Below are 19,120 nucleotides of genomic sequence, written 5' to 3' on the forward strand. Positions count from 1 at the left end.
CTGGGTCGTAGGGTAGCTCTATTTTCAGTTTTTTGAGGAACCTCCACACTGTTTTCCAGAGTGGTTGCACCAGCTTGCATTCCCACCAACAGTGTAGGAGGGTTCCCCTCTCTCCGCATCCTCGCCAGCATCTGTCATTTCTTGACTTGTTAATTTTAGCCATTCTGACTGGTGTGAGGTGGTATCTCATTGTGGTTTTGATTTGTATTTCCCTGATGCCGAGTGATGTGGAGCATTTTTTCATGTGTCTGTTGGCCATCTGGATGTCTTCCTTGCAGAAATGTCTGTTCATGTCCTCTGCCCATTTCTTGACTGGATTATTTGTTCTTTGGGTATTGAGTTTGATAAGCTCTTTATAGATTTTGGATACGAGCCCTTTATCTGATATGTCGTTTGCAAATATCTTCTCCCATTCTGTCAGTTGTCTTTTGGTTTTGTTAACTGTTTCCTTTGCTGTGCAAAAGCTTTTGATCTTGATGAAATCCCAATAGTTCATTTTTGCCCTTGCTTCTGTTGCCTTTGGCGATGTTCCTAGGAAGAAGTTGCTGCGGTGGAGGTCAAAGAGGTTGCTGCCTGCATTGTCCTCAAGGATTTTGATAGATTCCTTTCGCACATTGAGGTCCTTCATCCACTTTGAGTCTATTTTCGTGTGTGGTGTAAGGAAATAGTCCAATTTCATTTTTCTGCATGTGGCTGTCCAATTTTCCCAGCACCATTTGTTGAAGAGGCTGTCTTTTTTCCATTGGATATTCTTTCCTGCTTTGTCGAAGATTAGTTGACCATAGAGTTGAGGGTCTATTTCTGGGCTCTCTATTCTGTTCCATTGGTCTATATGTCTGTTTTTGTGCCAGTACCATACTGTCTTGATGATGACAGCTTTGTAATAGAGCTTGAAGTCTGGAATCGTGATGCCACCGACTTTGGCTTTCTTTTTCAATATTCCTTTGGCTATTCGAGGTCTTTTCTGGTTCCATATAAATTTTAGGATTATTTGTTCTATTTCTTTAAAAAAAATGGATGGGATTTTGATAGGGATTGCATTAAATGTGTAGATTGCTTTAGGTAGAATAGACATTTTCACAATATTTGTTCTTCCAATCCATGAGCATGGAATATTTTTCCATTTCTTTGTGTCTTCCTCAATTTCTTTCATGAGTACTTTATAGTTGTCTGAGTATAGATTCTTTGCCTCTTTGGTTAGATTTATTCCTAGGTATCTTATGGTTTTGGGTACGATTGTAAATGGGACTGACTCCTCAATTGCTCTTTCTTCTGTCTTGTTGTTAGTGTAAAGAAATGCGACTGATTTCTGTGCATTGACTTTATATCCTGACACTTTACTGAATTCCTGTATAAGTTCTAGCAGTTTTGGAGTGGAGCCTTTTGGGTTTTCCACATATAGTATCATATCATCTGCAAAGAGTGATAGTTTGACTTCTTCTTTGACGATTTGGATGCCTTTAATTTCTTTTTGTTGTCTGATTGCTGAGGCTAGGACTTCTAGGACTATATTGAACAGCAGTGGTGATAACGGACATCCCTGCCGTGTTCCTGACCTTAGCGGAAAAGCTTTCAGTTTTTCTCCATTGAGAATGATATTTGCGGTGGGTTTTTCATAGATGGCTTTGATAATGTTGAGGTATGTGCCTTCTATCCCTACACTTTGAAGAGTTTTAATCAGGAAGGGATGCTGCACTTTGTCAAACGCTTTTTCAGCATCTATTGAGAGTATCATATGGTTCTTACTCTTTCTTTTATTAATGTATTGTATCACATTGATGGATTTGCGGATGTTGAACCAACCTTGCAGCCCTGGAATAAATCCCACTTGGTCGTGGTGAATAATCCTTTTAATGTACTGTTGGATCCTATTGGCCAGTATTTTGGTGAGAATTTTCGCATCTGTGTTCATCAAGGATATTGGTCTGTAATTCTCTTTTTTGGTGGGTTCCTTGTCTGGTTTTGGGATCAAGGTGATGCTGGCCTCATAGAATGAGTTTGGAAGTTTTCCTTCCATTTCTATTTTTTGGAACAGTTTCAGGAGAATAGGAATTAATTCTTCTTTAAATGTTTGGTAGAATTCCCCTGGGAAGCCGTCTGGTCCTGGACTTTTGTTTGTTTGGAGATTTTTGATGACTGTTTCAATCTCCTTACTGGTTATGGGTCTGTTCAGGTTATCTATTTCTTCCTGGTTCAGTTGTGGTAGTTTATACATCTCTAGAAATGTATCCATTTCTTCCAGGTTGTCAAATTTGTTGCCATAGAGTTGCTCGTAGTATGTTCTTATAATTGTTTGTATTTCTTTGGTGTTGGTTGTGATCTCTCCTCTTTCATTCATGATTTTATTTATTTGCGTCCTTTCTCTTTTCTTTTTGATAAGTCTGGCCAGGGGCTTATCAATCTTATTAATTCTTTCAAAGAACCAGCTCCTAGTTTTGTTGATTTGTTCTATTGTTTTTTTAGTTTCTATTTCATTGATTTCTGCTCTGATCTTTATGATTTCTCTTCTCCTGCTGGGTTTAGGCTTTCTTTGTTGTTCTCTCTCCAGCTCCTTTAGGTGTAGGGTTAGGTTGTGTATTTGAGACCTTTCTTGTTTCTTGAGAAAGGCTTGCACTGCTATATATTTTCCTCTCAGGACTGCCTTTGTTGTGTCCCACAGATTTTGAACTGTTGTGTTTTCATTATCATTTGTTTCCATGAATTTTTTCAATTCTTCTTTAATTTCCTGGTTGACCCATTCATTTTTTAGAAGGATGCTGTTTAGTCTCCATGTATTTGCGTTCTTTCCAAATTTCCTCTTGTGATTGAGTTCGAGCTTCAGAGCACTGTGGTCTGAAAATATGCAGGGAATGATCTCGATCTTTTGGTACCGATTGAGACCTGATTTATGACCCAGGATGTGGTCTATTCTGGAGAATGTTCCATGTGCACTAGAGAAGAATGTATATTCTGTTGCTTTGGGATGGAATGTTCTGAATATATCTGTGATGTCCATCTGGTCCAGTGTGTCATTTAAGGCCTTTATTTCCTTGTTGATCTTTTGCTTAGATGATCTGTCCATTTCAGTGAGGGGAGTGTTAAAGTCCCCTGCTATTATTGTATTACTGTCGATGTATTTCTTTGATTTTGTTATTAATTGGTTTATATAGTTGGCTGCTCCCATGTTAGGGGCATAGATATTTAAGATTGTTAGATCTTCTTGTTGGACAGACCCTTTGAGTATGATATAGTGTCCTTCCTCATCTCTTATTATAGTCTTTGGCTTAAAATCTAATTGATCTGATATAAGGATTGCCACCCCAGCTTTCTTCTGATGTCCATTAGCATGGTACATTGTTTTCCACCCCCTCACTTTAAATCTGGAGGTGTCTTCGGGTCTAAAATGAGTTTCTTGGAGGCAGCATATGGATGGGTTTTGTTTTTTTATCCATTCTGATACCCTGTGTCTTTTGATTGGGGCATTTAGCCCATTAACATTCAGGGTAACTATTGAGAGATATGAATTTAGTGCCATTGTATTGCCTGTAAGATGATTGTTACTGTATATTGTTTCTGTTTCTTTCTGATCTACTACTTTTAGGGTCTCTCTTTGCTTAGAGGACCCCTTTCAATATTTCCTGTAGAGCTGGTTTGGTGTTTGCAAATTCTTTCAGCTTTTGTTTGTCCTGGAAGCTCTTTATCTCTCCTTCTATTTTCAATGATAGCCTAGCCGGATATAGTATTCTTGGCTGCATGTTTTTCTCGTTTAGTGCTCTGAATATGTCATGCCAGTTCTTTCTGGCCTGCCAGGTCTCTGTGGATAGGTCCGCTGCCAATCGAATGTTTTTACCCTTGTATGTTACAGACTTCTTTTCCCGGGCTGCTTTCAGGATTTTCTCTTTGTCGCTAAGACTTGTAAATTTTACTATCAGGTGACGAGGTGTGGACCTATTTTTATTGATTTTGAGGGGCGTTCTTAGCATCTCCTGGATTTTGATGTTTGTTCCCTTTGCCATATTAGGGAAATTCTCTCCAATAATTGTCTCCAATATACCTTCTGCTCCCCTCTCTCTTTCTTCTTCTTCTGGAATCCCAATTATTCTAATGTTGTGTCGTCTTATGGTGTCACTTATCTCTCGAATCCTCTCCTCGTGTTCCAGTAGTTGTTTGTCTCTCTTTTGCTCAGCTTCTTTATTCTCTGTCATTTGGTCTTCTATGTCACTAATTCTTTCTTCTGCCTCATTTATCCTGGCAGTGAGAGCTTCCATTTTTGATTGCACCTCATGAATAGCTTTTTTGATTTCAACTTGGTTAGATTTTAGTTCTTTTATTTCTCCAGAAAGGGCTTTTATCTCTCCGGAGAGGGTTTCTCTAATATCTTCTATGCCTTTTTCGAGCCCGGCTAGAACCTTGAGAATTGTCATTCTGAACTCTAGATCTGTCATGCTACCTATGTCTGTATTGATTAGGTCTCCAGCCTTCGGTACGGCCTCTTGTTCTTTTTTTTGAGGTGAGTTTTTCCGCCTTGTCATTTTGTCCAGGTAGGATTTGCTTTCTCCTGCTGTGGAATTCCGCTGTTCTTGGTGACTGAAGTTGGTTTTGGATGGTTTCTTGTTGATCTTCTGGGGGAGGGGCCTGTTGTAGTGATTCTCAAGTGTCTTTGCCGCAGGCGGAATTGCACCGCCCTTTCCAGGGGCCGGGCTAAGTAATCCGCTCGGGTTCGCTTTCGGGAGCTTTTGTTCCCTGAGCGCTTTCCGTAGAGTTCCGGAGGACGGGAATGAAGATGGCGGCCTCCCAATCTCTCGGCCCAGAGGAGCCGAGAGCTTGGGGTTCCGCTCCTCAGTGCGCTCTCAGAGCAAAGCGCCCAATAGCCCCGCCTCCCTGGCTTGCGGTCGCGCCTCGAGGAAAGCAGTCAATTGTTGGAGCTGGAGAAAAGCGCCGGGTCGCTTTTGTCTCCGCGGCCTCCGGCCGCGCTCCGAGCCCACCCAGCCTGCGACCGGCACAAGGTAACCCCGGGCTTAGAGCTCACTCCTCGGCTTTGTCGCTATAGCCGGCTTCCCCGCTCTAATACCTGCGAGCTCTGCGGCACTCAGACACCCCCAGTCCTTCTGTGACCCCGCGGGTCCTGGGGTTATGCTGACCCCGCCTGGGTTTCCCCCCAGTTTAGCCTCTGGAGCGATGTCTCCCAGTGGAGCCGACTTTTAAAAGTCCCGGTTTTGTGCTCCGTCGCTCCGCCGCTTGCCGGGTGCCGGCCCCTCCCCCCGGGGTCTATCTTCCCGTCGCTTTGGATTCACTTCTCCGCAGGTCCTACCTTTCAGAAAGTGATCGATTTTCTGTTTCTGGGATTGTTGCTCTTCTTCTCTTCGATTTCCCGTTGGATTTATAGGTGTTCACAATGGTTAGATAAGCTATCTAGCTGATCTCCTGCTACCCGATGTCGTCTCAGCCTGCTACTTCTCCGCCATCTTGACTCCTCCCGTTTTCGTCCTCTGTTATGTGTACTTCCTTTCATCTCACGTACCTGTTTTAAACCCTTGTGTGTGTGAGGGCCCTGTACATAGTTAGTTTCTTTAGACAATCACTAATAATACTGACCCTTCACTATGTGGCTGGAGCTCTTAATTAATAATCTTATTTTTTCTCTTATTAATCATATTTAATCCTGCCCCTGCTGGTGTTCTCTCTCTCTCTCAAGTGAATAAATAAAAAGTCTTAAAAAAAATTTAATCCTCATGACAGCCCTACTGATGTCATCTCCATTTTATAGAAAACAAAGCTGATATTTGAAGAGGTTTAGTAATTCTTCCAAGCCACACAGCTAAGCAACAGATCTGGCACTTGAATTCAGATGTTTCTGACTCTTAATCACTATGTTAAATAGATGTTTTCTTCCTTGTTTTGAATAATTATAATTTCCGAAAAGAATGACATTTTTTTTTAAAGAAGCTATCCTTCTTTAGTTGTACTCCTTTAGTGTATTTCTGGCAATTGTTTCACCTTTTCTCATCAGAATGTTTTAGAATCTGCTTTCCTAAATTGAAATTTAGTATCTAATTACAAGAATTACATATTTTAAGCATTTTGAACTCCAAGGTGGCACTGTCATCTCCTTCCCAGAGTTCTGTCACTTCCACATAGACTGTAGAGTCACAGAATATTAGAGTGGGAGTGTTGAGGATGGAGAAAAGCAAAGAGACTGGAGAGAAGTAGACAAACTGGATTACTATGAAAGTGATTAAGGAAGAGGAAATAAAGACAGGTTTTAACTAAACCAACAGCAGTGAGAATACAAAGGAGAGCAATGTGAAAACTATTTCTCAAATAGAATCAATAGGGCTTCTTATTGGATGGATGATGAGGAAGCAAAAGGTAATAACAAGTCAAAATAACATCAAGGTTTGAGCCTTACAATTTTCTATCTACGCATACTTAAAGTATGCAAGTATGATCTGCTGAATTTTCCTTAGAAACTTTGGATTTCACCTACATGAAGATACTGGCCCCTGCCCATTCCCATAGTGACACAGCATTTTTTTTCTCATTTGGATACATCATTACACTTTTGAAAGTGGTTTTGATTACCTCAGGATCTTAGTCCTTTTCTTTGCAAACACCTTTCCAGACCACTTTTTTCTATTCTATAGGAAGACTTCATGCTCCCTAACAAGCTGGAGAATGTGGAAAACTATTCTTTTCGATTCCTTTCCTTTTTTTTTTTTTCCTCTAAAAAAAAAATTCTACATTGCATCTCCTGTGCATATAGGGTGATTTAAACTGGTTTTGTAAAAAGAAAGATAAATTTAGTATATGTCCTACATGAAAATAGTCCTTCAGTGCCCAAATTTATTTGGACACAAAATGAACTCAAAGCCTTTATGAATTCTCCAAGAAATTCTTAGTGGTGGGCTGGAGTCAGATGTGGGGATGAAGCCGGGGAAAGGTTTATTTCCAGATCCATGCATGCTGCTACTAAATTTTGACTGCTCCTTCCTTCTTGAGTGTCTTACATTTAGTTAAAATGGAAGGCACACTTGTTTTGCGAGAGGTGATTATAAACATGGCAGGGATGGAAGTGATGGCAAAAGAAGAAATGACAGTCAAGTCCGCTCAAATGCTAATCTTGCACCTGCTTGGCATTTTCCTATCTCCCACTCCATGTCCACAGTCATTCAACAATTTCTGTGAGTTCTTTCTTTGCACCATATCCTGCTCCATTTGGACACTTTCTATTACCACTCCACTTTCACATTTCTCACCCTGCACCTTGATCATTGCAGCAACATCCAAAACTAACCTTCTTAATTCTCCATTTTTCCCTTTAATTTGTGCTCAGATCAGGGAAGGTGGTGAAATTTGAAATTCTATTATTCTGTTCCCTTGCATGAAACAGGACCTTGCACTTCAATTAGAAAGTTTCTAGACTCTCCAGACAAAATGTAGGAAGAGAAACTTGAGCCTCCAGGTATTTGCCAGACACTGTGCTTAGTGCTTTTCATGTGTCCTCAGTTAATATCCTCCCAACCACTTGCGAGGCTGATCAACTCCATATTGTAAGCACAGAAAATAAGGCTTGGGGCGCTTATATAATCTTCCTTAATTTGCACAGTCAGTGAAAAGCTGAGAAAGGATTTGACCCCAGGGCTATCAAGCTCTAAAGCCCAAAAAGTCAGATTTTAATATTCTGAATTTGTTTAAAATAACTCTCTCTAGGGAAGTAATAAGATTCTGATTATAAGGTTTTGGTAACAGCAGTCAATATCAGTATCAATGGCATGGCTGATGCTATTACCAAAACCTTATAATGAGAATTACTTCTCACCATGTTTTTCTTTTAAATAGCTCTTTATATAATTCATGTAATTTCCTGTGTTTGTGCAGCCAGCACCACAAGTGTTAACCATACTAGTGGCTATTTTAAATACCAGAAGGTAAGCAGTAGTTACAACAAAGAGCAATACCAACTTTTCTCTTCTTTCTAGAATATTAAACTTAAATTAAAATTGGTACAATGCAGACTTAAAGATTCCTACTGTAATCAATCCTGTGGATTTTTGGAAAGATTTAATGTGCTTGCAAGTACCTTGGGAATGTGAGCCTGTCTCTAAATTGTTTATAGCTTTATTACCTTTTGAGGACCCCAAACATCCACATAAAGCTCAGCACTTCATAGTCCAGAAAGCTGGACTGAACTAAACCCTCCCAATTCCTCTACTGTGTCTCCAGGTAATTTTATTTTTGGTTATTTTGCTACAGCATTAAAAAAATTCATAAATTCATTTTTTATATTTCTACAAACTCCTTCACGTGTTTACTTGAAGAAATGCCAGCAATTGAAAAAAATGAGCCTAGCCTATGCAAGGTACAAGTGTTTACATCATTCCTTTGAGTACTCTTACAAAAGTACACCCTTTAGTGGTGTGTTTACTTATGAAGCACTCAACAATGATATGACGACATTTCAAAAATTCTGAAGGGAACTTGAAGAGAGGAAAACAGCATGCTCTGTTAAATAGAAACTTACTTGAAATAAATTACATAATTATTAGGGAAGACTAGAAGAAAATCTGTCAATCTCCCCCAGATAATCCCTTCTTAGAGGGTACCAGGGAAAATGAAGATTAAATTTAAGTATTGGTACTGAATCACTAGCTTAACTTTTGTTACTAGAATTTCTTAATGTATTGGGTGTACTAAATTTCATTTAACTTTTTCAAATAACTAAGCTGTTAACTTGGGGTAGCACTTGAAGGGGACTATGTGTTGTCAAGGTGGGTTTTTACTGATATTGTTACTACAGCCTTATCAAATTTATGGTTTGCCGGGAGTATTTTTACCTCCTACTTTATACGTAGTATCAATTATTTTTTCCAGAAAAAAAAAATACAAACTTTTTTGTAAAACTTTTTCTAGATAAGATTGATACTGATATTGTATCTTCTTTAAGGAATGTCTGCTCTTATATAAGTATTCTCGGGGCACCTGGGTGGCTTGGTCAGTTAAACATCTGCCTTTGGCTCAGGTCATGGTCCCAAGGTTTGGGATCAAGCCCCACATGGGGCTCCTTGCTCAGCGGGGATCCTGCTTCTCTCTCTCCCACTGCCACTCCTTGTGCTTGTGTGTTCTCTCTCTCTCTCTCTCTCTCTGTCAAATAAATAAGTGAAATTTTTTTAAAAAGAAGAAGAAGAATTCTGAAGAGTTTTTTTTTTTGTTTTGGGTTTGTTTTTTTTTTTTTTTTAAGATTTTCTTTTTATTTGAGAGAGAGAGAATGAGAGAGAGAGCATGAGAAGGGGGAGGGTCAGAGGGAGAAGCAGATTCCCCACTAAGCAGGGAGCCGGATGTGGGACTTGATCCAGGGACTCCAGGATCATGACCTGAGCCCAAGGCAGTCACTTAACCAACTGAACCACTCAGACGCCCCAAAGAGTTTTTTGAAGGGTAGAAGTGATGCGGAAGGATTCTTAGTTTACCATTGTTCCTTGTCCTTTTGTTGTTTAAAACACAAAGAGAATAATGCTAATAAAATGAAAGGAAATTACACAGTAATTGACCAATAATGTTGTTTATATTATATCTGTCATTCTCTACAACTATTTTTTTTTTAATTTGGGTTTTTTTTTAATTTTTTTTTTCAATTACTTATTTATTTGACAGACAGAGATCGCAAGTAGGCAGAGAGGCAGGCAGAGAGAGAGGGGGAAGCAGGCTTCCTGCTGAGCAGAGAGCCCGATGTGGGGCTCCATCCCAGGACCCTGGGATCATGACCTGAACCGAAGGCAGAGGCTTTAACCCACTGAGCCACCCAGGCGCCCCATCTACAGCTCTTTATAAATAATTTTATTACCCCTACTTGGCAAGCAAGGGAAGTGAGGCTTAGTGAGACCTGCCCAAAGTCCCACAATGAATGAAGGGTAGCACTGAGATTGAGCCCAGGACTCCTCCTACATCTGTGCTTTCTCCATGATACTATGCTCTCCCTATCCCTGAGACTCTTGGTTGACACTGACCATTCCATTGTCATGGATTTGGGTATCTTTAGATATGGGAAGAATAAGATTATTTTCTCACTATGTAGTTGATGAAACACTATATATTCTTTTCCAGAGCTGAGTAACTTCAGAGTAGTAAGGTCATACTTCTCTTTTAGGGGTTACAAAAATGTCATTCTATTTCACAAAATTTCGTTATTAACACCTTTAACACTTTAATCCAAAGACTCCTGTTACTGTAGCATGCTTCTTTTAAATCCAAACTGTGAGACAAAGAAATCACCTTCCTGGGGTTTCTGAACCCATAAGAAAATCACCAATGGGGGAAGTTCACCTAGGCCTTAGTGTCCAGAGTTTTTATTGGGGTTTCATTTCATAGGCACAATTGATTGACTCACTGGTCATGGGATTGAACTCAACGTCTAGCTCTCCTCCACTCCCTGGAAGTCAGGCAGATACCACCTGGCTCAAAGCCCTTCTTCTCTATTTCATGGGTGGCCCTTCTGGCATGGCCAAACCACATTCTGAGTCATCTTGTTAGCATGACTCAGATATGGTCTCAGGGGCCCACCATCAATAACAAAGACATTCCTATCACTCTAAAAATTTGAGGATTTCAGGCTTATCTCCCAGGACCCGGGGATGATGAATACCAACCAAACTCTTTATTATACAATAGCTGCCGACAGAGGATGAATTTAAACTCTTAAACCAAATGTATTAAAAACAACATGATCATCACAGCAGAGTTTTCACATACCAACCAGCAAATGGAAATTTATATGATGAATTAAATATTACCATGTTAAAAAAAAAACAGAAATAAATCTACTGGCCAAATCTATAAATATTAACCAAATTTGTGTAAATGTTCCAATTACATTTTAGGAGGTTATTACTTCCCTAAATTTATAGGTGGAAAATTACACATGTTAGCTCAAGATTAGACAATGGATTAAAGATAGTGCATTTATATTTAGCACCTGAATATAAAACCACTCTAAAGCCACCCAGGTTCTATCAAAGCAGCACAGAATTTTAAATCTGAACATTAGTAACTACTTGCACAATTTTAAAAAAAAAAACAGTAAAAATCAGATTCCTATACTCAGGTAATTATTTCTTTCAGAATCTTTTATTTCAAACCATATCAGAGATAACATCATTTGTCACAGGAACATATTTTAATACTGACAATGTTAGCATTCAGTTCCAAATCGTAATTCCCTGACCTAAAGATCATCCTGACTTGCCTCGTTTTGTTCTAAGTGAAGAAGAAAGTCAGCTTCATTGGGATAGCAATTTTACATATATTGGGCCACCTGCACTGCCATTTCTTACTTTCCCCCCATCACAGCAACTGCTACAGACCTCTTCCAGATGCTATAGGCCCTGTGGGCTCTCATAAGCTAACATTCCTGTGCGGCCCATTAGTTTAACTTTAAGAAAACACATTGTTTTTAGAAACATTAAAATGTTCCTCAAATTTAAAGGCCTAGTTTCAGAAATCATTTTCTTCATACATACTGTGTGCATATATGCGTATGTGTGCACTCATATGTAGTCTATGTTAAAAGGTTCTAATTTCATTTTTCAAACATGCTCCTGTCATCTGGAAAAAATGTGGTCTTTTCTATGTGAAAAGCAATAGCTTTTAAGGAAGCCACTTTAAAAAGCAAAGCAAAACAATTTTTTTCCCTAGAAACAACTCCGAAACTTACTACCTTATCATAAACCCATGTAAACTATAAATGTAAATTCTCAGTACTATGATATGGTTAACCAAAGGACAAAAGTCTATATGCTGAGGAAGTGGGACATGTAACCAAAATGAACTGCAGAGAAACACAAGTTTTTTCCAAACTACGTTGTAATGAAATTTTAGATTTTTTCTACTACAGAGTGTAGAATGTCTGTTTGGTTACCTACCATTGTGGGGTTTTCTAATTATAGTGGTTTTTAAAGTTGCTAATCTGAGAAATATGGGAATAGGCAACAAGTCTAGTCATAAATGGAAATTTAAAAGGTTCTGTTTATAAAGATTAAAACAGAGAAAAATCTAAAAGTAAAGTACTATTCTACTATGCTCAGCAAAATAAGTCAGACTGAGAAAGATAAATACCATATGATTCCACTGATAAAGAGAATCTTTAAAAAGACATAGAATAAACAAACAAAAAGCAGAATCAGAACTATAAATACAGAGAATAAATTGATGGTTGCCAAAGGGGAGAGGGGAAGGGAGGAGGTTGGGCAAAATGGGTGATGGAGAGTGGGAGATACAGGCCTGCAGATATGGGATGGGTAATCACAGAAATAAAAAGCAGAGCATAAGGGATAGAGTCAATGATACTGTAATAATGATGTAATGGGACAGATGGTAGCTGCACTTGTGAACATAGTATAATGTATAAACCTGTCAAGTCACACTAAGTTGTACACCTGAAACTAATGTAACATCCTGTGTAAACTATACTCAAATTTTAAAAAGTAAAGTACCATTCTTATACAAGCAAGAATTTAAGTAAATATTATCAAAGATTATAATAAGCAATGATTCTTCAGTGTTGCTCAAATACCTGAATACTAATTTTTCTCTTTTTTCTTTTAGTTTTTTTTGGGAATTTTTCTAAAGAATATAGCATAACTTTTTGCTTGATAAAAATGTATTATCCTCACATCTATCTGAAAGTCTTTAAATACATAATTTTTGAAAACCTTATAATTTTTATTCTATAATTTAAATATTTAAGTTCATAATAATAAATATGTCTGTCTTAGACTTGAATAGTATTTTTTAGCTATAGTCTCAAAAGTGTTTTCAAATATTACTTTAATAAAATTTCCCTGTGAGTTACCCATGTCTGTGGGTGAATTGAGAGCTTAACTGAGATCATTGAGAAAGTTAGCATGAGAGGGAGGTAGTCAGAATCAGCTCACAAACTCACTCACTAATATTTATTTCATGCTTGCTATTGGCAAGATACTGGGCAAATAGAAGTGGATGAAAGAGAACCCAAAATTTGTGGAGTCTATTGTTTAGTGAGGAAGATAGACATTAAGAAATAATTATACAGAAAAATTTTCACTTGCAAATTGTGCTGTGTACTATGAAGAAGAAATGAAGACTATAAGGCAAAGTCTTAATATGGACTTAATTTAGACCAGAACTTGTCAGTAAAGCCTTCTTTGTAGATATGACAAAAATAAATTATGAAAAAGAGGTATCACATTTATCCACAGGAAGTATTGGAGTAGGGACATTCCAGGCTGAGAAAACCAGATAGAGGAGGGTGTTAAGGTAAGAAAGCACTTGGTGTATTTCAGGAAAAGATTAACATGACTAACATACAGTGAAGGGTGCAGGATAGAGAGAGAAGCAAGGGTCCTACCATGCAATGCTTGGAACTATCCTAAGAATTCTATATTTTATCATTAAGTTCAAGAGGAAATCATGGATAGATTTTGAATAGAATGTTACAGGATCATATTTGTGACTTTAAAGCATTACTTTGGCTGCTGTGTAGAAAATGGATGGATGTAGCAGGAGAGGAAATGGGTAGAAGAGTTAGGAGCCTGGGCTACAAGCCTATGGGATAAAATGGTAAATGAGACCAGGGTAATGGTGATGACCAAATTGGAGAAAAGTGGATAGATTTAAGATCATACTGGAGGTAGTACTGATAGGCTATGATAATAGCCTGGATTCAGGACAATGAGGAAATAGGTGTCAAGAACAACATCTAACTTTTCCTACATGGCCAAGAGTTGGCTGATGGCTGATAGTGTCATTTAACGACATGGAGGAACCCTGGGGAAAGAGAATATCTAGTAGAGCTGAGAGGTGGAGATGAAGAGTTCAGTTGTGAGACTCATTAATCCCACTTTTTTCAAAGTATCTGACTTACATTTAATAGTAACAAAGCCATATTCCCCAACCTTTTCAGTCCAAGTCCTCCACTAGAAAAATCTTGATATGAATTATAGGTTCCTGGAACTAAGATGCTACTTTCAGTCAAGGATTAATGAAGAAGAAGAATTAACTTTTTAAGCTAACATGGATAGTATTTTAGACTTTTGGCCCCAGAAAAAAAAAAATAATACATACTTAATTTCAAATTAAAAGATTTGGAAGAGAATTATCAGTTAAGAATTAAGCGTTGTGGCTAAACCCTCTAAAACCTGATAGTCTGCCTTCCAAAACACACTACCTACATTTTAGCCCAAACTTTTCTATGCAAGAACATTTCTAGTGTTCTTTCTGGTATTGAATGCAATCTGGGGGCCAATTTATGTTGCCTTTATCTAAAGCCCTTTTAAAAGATTTCCTACTAACTAGCTCTCAACAATTTAGAGCCTGGAGCCACATGGTGCTGGTTGCAACTATATGGACAGATCAGGAGAGAAGCAGGGACGGGACACTAAGATAGAAGTCACAGAATCCTCACATGAGAGAACCCCAAAACCTACAGTGAAAGCAGAAAAGAGGGTGTAATAGCTCTTTACTTATTAAAAAAAAAAAAAAAAAAAGATGGCCTGGTGGTTTCATAATTTCCACATTAGAGTTGAGTAGTAGGATCACAGCTTATTAAAAAAAAAATGGATGCAGGGCAGTAATGACAACAATAAACGACATACATTGAATGTGTATCATGCACTAAATACTCTCCCTGTGTAATATTATTTAATTTACTCTGAACTCCTTCAAGATAAGTACCCCATGACTAGCATTTGAGAACAGGACATGAGGCTTAGATAAGATCATAAATCATTTGCCAAAGGCCACACAGGTAGAAAATGGGAGAGTGAAATGGCCAGATATATCTGACTCCAGAAATGGAGTTTTCTACCATCATGACACACGGCACCAGCACACAAAAGATGAGACTAAGAAGCCTCAGTATTTCTTCAGTGTTAAAAGCTGGAAATAAAAACAAAATTGCACATACATTGGTCCCCAAATATTTGGGAATATTCCAAAAGGAGGGAAGTGTCCCTGCTGTGCAGGGCCATCCTTTTCTTATATGGGGTCCTGAACACAGAGCCTACTACTTATGGGCATTTAAAACTACCTTGAGCTTTCTGTCAGCATAATTTCTTACAAATTTGGAGATATTTGAATTTAAAGTACAGTTCCTATCATTGTGAATTGCATCCTTGCTTCTTAAGAAACTGTTAATCTGTAATTGTTAATTTTTTTTTCTTTAAATTTCAATGACTGAAATTCATTTTCTTTCATCTGGTCCATGATCACTGCACCCCTATTTTTAAACTAAATTAGATGAATACTTCACTGACCTAGTCTAACACAAAGTATGCACTGGTGAATTATTTTTAGTTGAAAAAATTTGCTTTAGTCTGAGTTTCTAAAAACCAGTTAAAGAACTGCAGCAAGATATTTCAGCTCAGTTTTTAGCAAAATTCTAAATGATATAATAGCAATTCCATTAAATATGGCCAGCTCCGCAAAGATGCAAATACAATGAAAAACACAAAACTTTCTCTGTCACCCTTCAGAAATACAGACATGGGCCACTCAACACTAATACTACTCATTCTCTTTTCTCACGGTACAAATGTGGCAGCTTCTCTTTTCAGCAATTCCAGTACTTCTATCTGACTGAACTCACTCTTAAATGATGAATAGAATTTATAAGATAAGGGACAAAGGGCATTCAGTTGAGGGGGGCAGTATATACAGTGTACAGCAAAGACTTAAAGGGAATCATCAGAAATTGTGGGTGGGGAGGATGAATGCTGGTAGGAGATAATGCTGTGTAGACAGGCTTGGGACCAAATGTTGAGGGCCTTTTACGCTGTGTAAGGGAGTCGGACAGATACTTAAGGAACAACAAACCACTGGCAACCCATTTTCTTTCTTTCAGGGGCTTCATATACTTCCTTCATCTCCTGTCATTATCTAAGTTAGGGGAAAAAAAAAAAAAAAAAAAAACCTAGCCTTACAAATTAGCCAAACAAAGCTAGCTTCCTTTCCCATATCCATTTGGAGCATATTTCTGTAATTCAATACATTTAGAAGCCTGATAACCATGGTTCTCAGTATGTGAAATTGTTCTTTGGCATGAAGAAAAGCCATGACTAATTCAAAGGAGGCCTATTTGGGTGGAACTTTTGAAGACCATAAAGCAATTGAAAATACAGATAGAAAAATAAATTATTTTTCAGGAGAAAAAAAATACACGTCTACTGCTGAAGCCATGGGTATTCTTTTTATAAAAGATGTGTTTCATCTTTTACGCCTATGCAATTTCCCTGTGTGCCAAGATGCCGATATGTATCAGGATTAAGGGACCAACTCAAATGAAGAAGAACAATGACAATTACACAAATTTTCCCCAAACATCCTTTAATATATCCAGATATCACATAAATTATTTTTGGAATTTTCTGACCCGGTCAGGGCCAAGTGATATCCACATATGTGTTGTTTGTGCAATTTTAAAACTATTCTTTGTAACTGGACTCATTTTATATACAAAATCTTGACTTTACACCAACGAAATTTCCAGATTATTTGGCTCTTTCAGTACCTTCTACTTTTACTATAACCAGGACTTCAACTTCAAAGAAAATTGCTCTATAAGATTTAACACATTTCTTCATTGCAGGTGCCTGCTTCCTCCAAGGCAGGGAACATAATCTACTACTGGCCCACATGCTGAAGGACCAGCAGAAATGTGGCAAATTTGGTAGAACCTGGGAAATAGGCAAAATAAAATCCCCTTAGCCGTTCTAGTGAAATCGGAACATGTTCTATCCCTCTAATAAACATTGGTCTTATTTTTGTGGGGAGTTCTGAGTGTTGTTTGTTGCAAGTGCTTATCATTTAATTTATTGAAATTGTGAGAACAGAAAGAAGGATGGGTGGCTATGACAAGATGCACTAAATGCAGACTCTTTCAAGTTATTCATTAAAATCATCAGTCCTGTTCTGCCCCCTCTTAAACACAAATGTATTAACATCAAGATGAGTGGAAAGGTTACCAGGCTTCATGATGCCTAGAGGTTGTAATACTTGTCACCTTAATTTTACAGTACAATTGAGTAATGATGGATTTAAACAAATGCATTTATAGCATATTTGAAAATCTGGGGATAAAAATAGGGTCAAGGTAAATCTTCCCACATTCTAATCAATATTTGCTTGGTCTTAGGAGCACGGCATTCCTACCGACATGGGCTACGCAGTGGCCCCTCACCATTCGGGCGTCTACCCTGTACATGTTCAGCTTTACGAGGCTTGGAAGAAGGTTTGGAATATTAGAATCACCAGCACAGAAGAATATCCGCATCTGAAACCAGCCAGACACCGGAGGGGCTTCATCCACAAAAACATCATGGTGAGCCTCCTCTGGTATGCATAGGGTACAACTAATTCTTGTAAGATTTACATTCTTCATTTGAAGAAAGAACAAAAGGGAAGAGCAAATTGTTGAGCTCTTAACTATAGGAAAAGCTTCCTACTGTAGGAAGTATATTTATCATATCTAAGCAGAGGATTTTTTTTTCAAAGATTTTATTTATTTATTTGACAGACAGAGATCACAAGTAGGCAGAGAGGCAGGCAGAGAGAGATGGAGAAGCAGGCTCCCCGCTGAGCAGAGAGCCCGGCGTGGGACTCGATTCCAGGACCCTGAGATCATGACCCAAGCCCAAGGCAGAGGCCCCAACCCACTGAGCCACCCAGGTGCCCCGAGAATGTTTTAATTAAAGTCACTTCGTCACTTCTGCACAATTTTTTGATAACAAAATGCTTTATTTTTTTTTTAACTGACACTACTATTAACCAGGAACTGATGTTAAAATACGAAGGAAACAATATATCTGACTTGCAGGTAATTTACAGAAGCCATCGTCTCTTCAAAAAGTTATTTAGTACATAAAATAGGGGTGCCTGGATGGCTCAGTGGGTTGAGCCTCTGCCTTCAGCTCGTCATGATCTCAGAGTCTTGGGATGGAGCCCCGCATCGGGCTCTCTGCTCAGCGGGGAGCCTGCTTCCCCTCTCTCTCTGCCTGCCTCTCTGCCTACTTGTGATCTCTGTCTGTCAAATAAATAAATAAAATCTTTTTTAAAAATTTTTTAAAAAGTTATTTAGTATGTAAAACGAAAACCAACTCTCCCTATGTTAATGTGCTGCTCTTTTACAAGTGAAACTATTCTTCTCTTTATCATGTCAGACCAAGCAAACAAAGAAAAACTCAACTACTTACAAGAAGCCACACATGAAGCCCTGTGTAATTACTAACAGATCATAATATAGAGTACAAATGCAACAGACGATGTTAATTAAGTCATTTTCATCCACTGTCAAATTCTCTCCAAAGCTTCCCTAATGTTTTATTTTGTTTTGTTTTGTTTTACAATGGTAACACATGCCTACTGTCAAGATATGTTATTACTTAATACTTTGTGAGGCCTCCCAAAGGAACTAAATCCGACTTTTTTTTCCAAACTAGAAAACCCAAAGAGTACTGATGACGTTAGGAATGGGCTTCCTGATTTAGACTAATCCTGGGAAGGAATACCACGGAGAAAAACACTGTGCGGTGAAGCACTGTAACACTCTGTCAGACTATGTCTGACCAGATATCTACTCTAGAATTAGGAGTAACTGACTTCTTTTCAGACAGTTTTCCAATGTCTGCAAAAATTACAGAACGGATGATGACATTTAAGTTGGATCATCTCCCATTTTGACTTTTCCCTCAATAAAAACCGCTGTAAATGCTAGGTGGGGACATAATGGCTCTATTTTATCCCAGTCTGCCCTTCTTCTTTACTGAAGATAAACTCACTATGCCTCAACTGCCAGCCTGTTGACCAGAGAGCGTTTAGGAGACCTGGGTTATAATTGAAGAGTATCAGTACTTTCCTGCCATTTTTAAATCATATGCAGTGTTGGTAGAACAGTGAATTTAAGTCCCTAAGGACTTTATTAAACATTGTCCTCTTTTGTTTCTGTTTCTGTCAATACTGCCAGAAAATTTGCTTGGCTGTATCCCATGGGATATGTTCATTTTTTGTTTCTCCTAAAAACATATTTTAACTGTACTGTAAATGCACAAATCTTACAGGTAATAAAGGCTCTGTTTTGATGGAATTGTCCCTATGGCTCCAGTTGTGTAGTAATCCA

General features: G+C 38.3%; 1 protein-coding gene across 1 annotated transcript in view; it reads left to right on the forward strand.

The window, feature by feature from the left end:
• The window catches only part of LOC308338766 (bifunctional heparan sulfate N-deacetylase/N-sulfotransferase 3), a gene marked incomplete at its 5' end in the record, with an annotated part of 167,949 nt that overhangs the window by 59,951 nt on the left and 88,878 nt on the right, over positions 1-19,120 (forward strand). Inside the window, one exon of the mRNA XM_080797038.1 lies at positions 17,141-17,326. Within this exon, the coding sequence (XP_080653164.1) occupies positions 17,141-17,326 (186 nt within the window). The remainder of the gene's footprint in view (positions 1-17,140; positions 17,327-19,120) is intronic.

This window comes from Martes martes, assembly GCF_963455335.1.
Source record: "Martes martes genome assembly, chromosome: 2".
Classification (NCBI taxonomy): Eukaryota; Metazoa; Chordata; class Mammalia; order Carnivora; family Mustelidae; genus Martes; species Martes martes.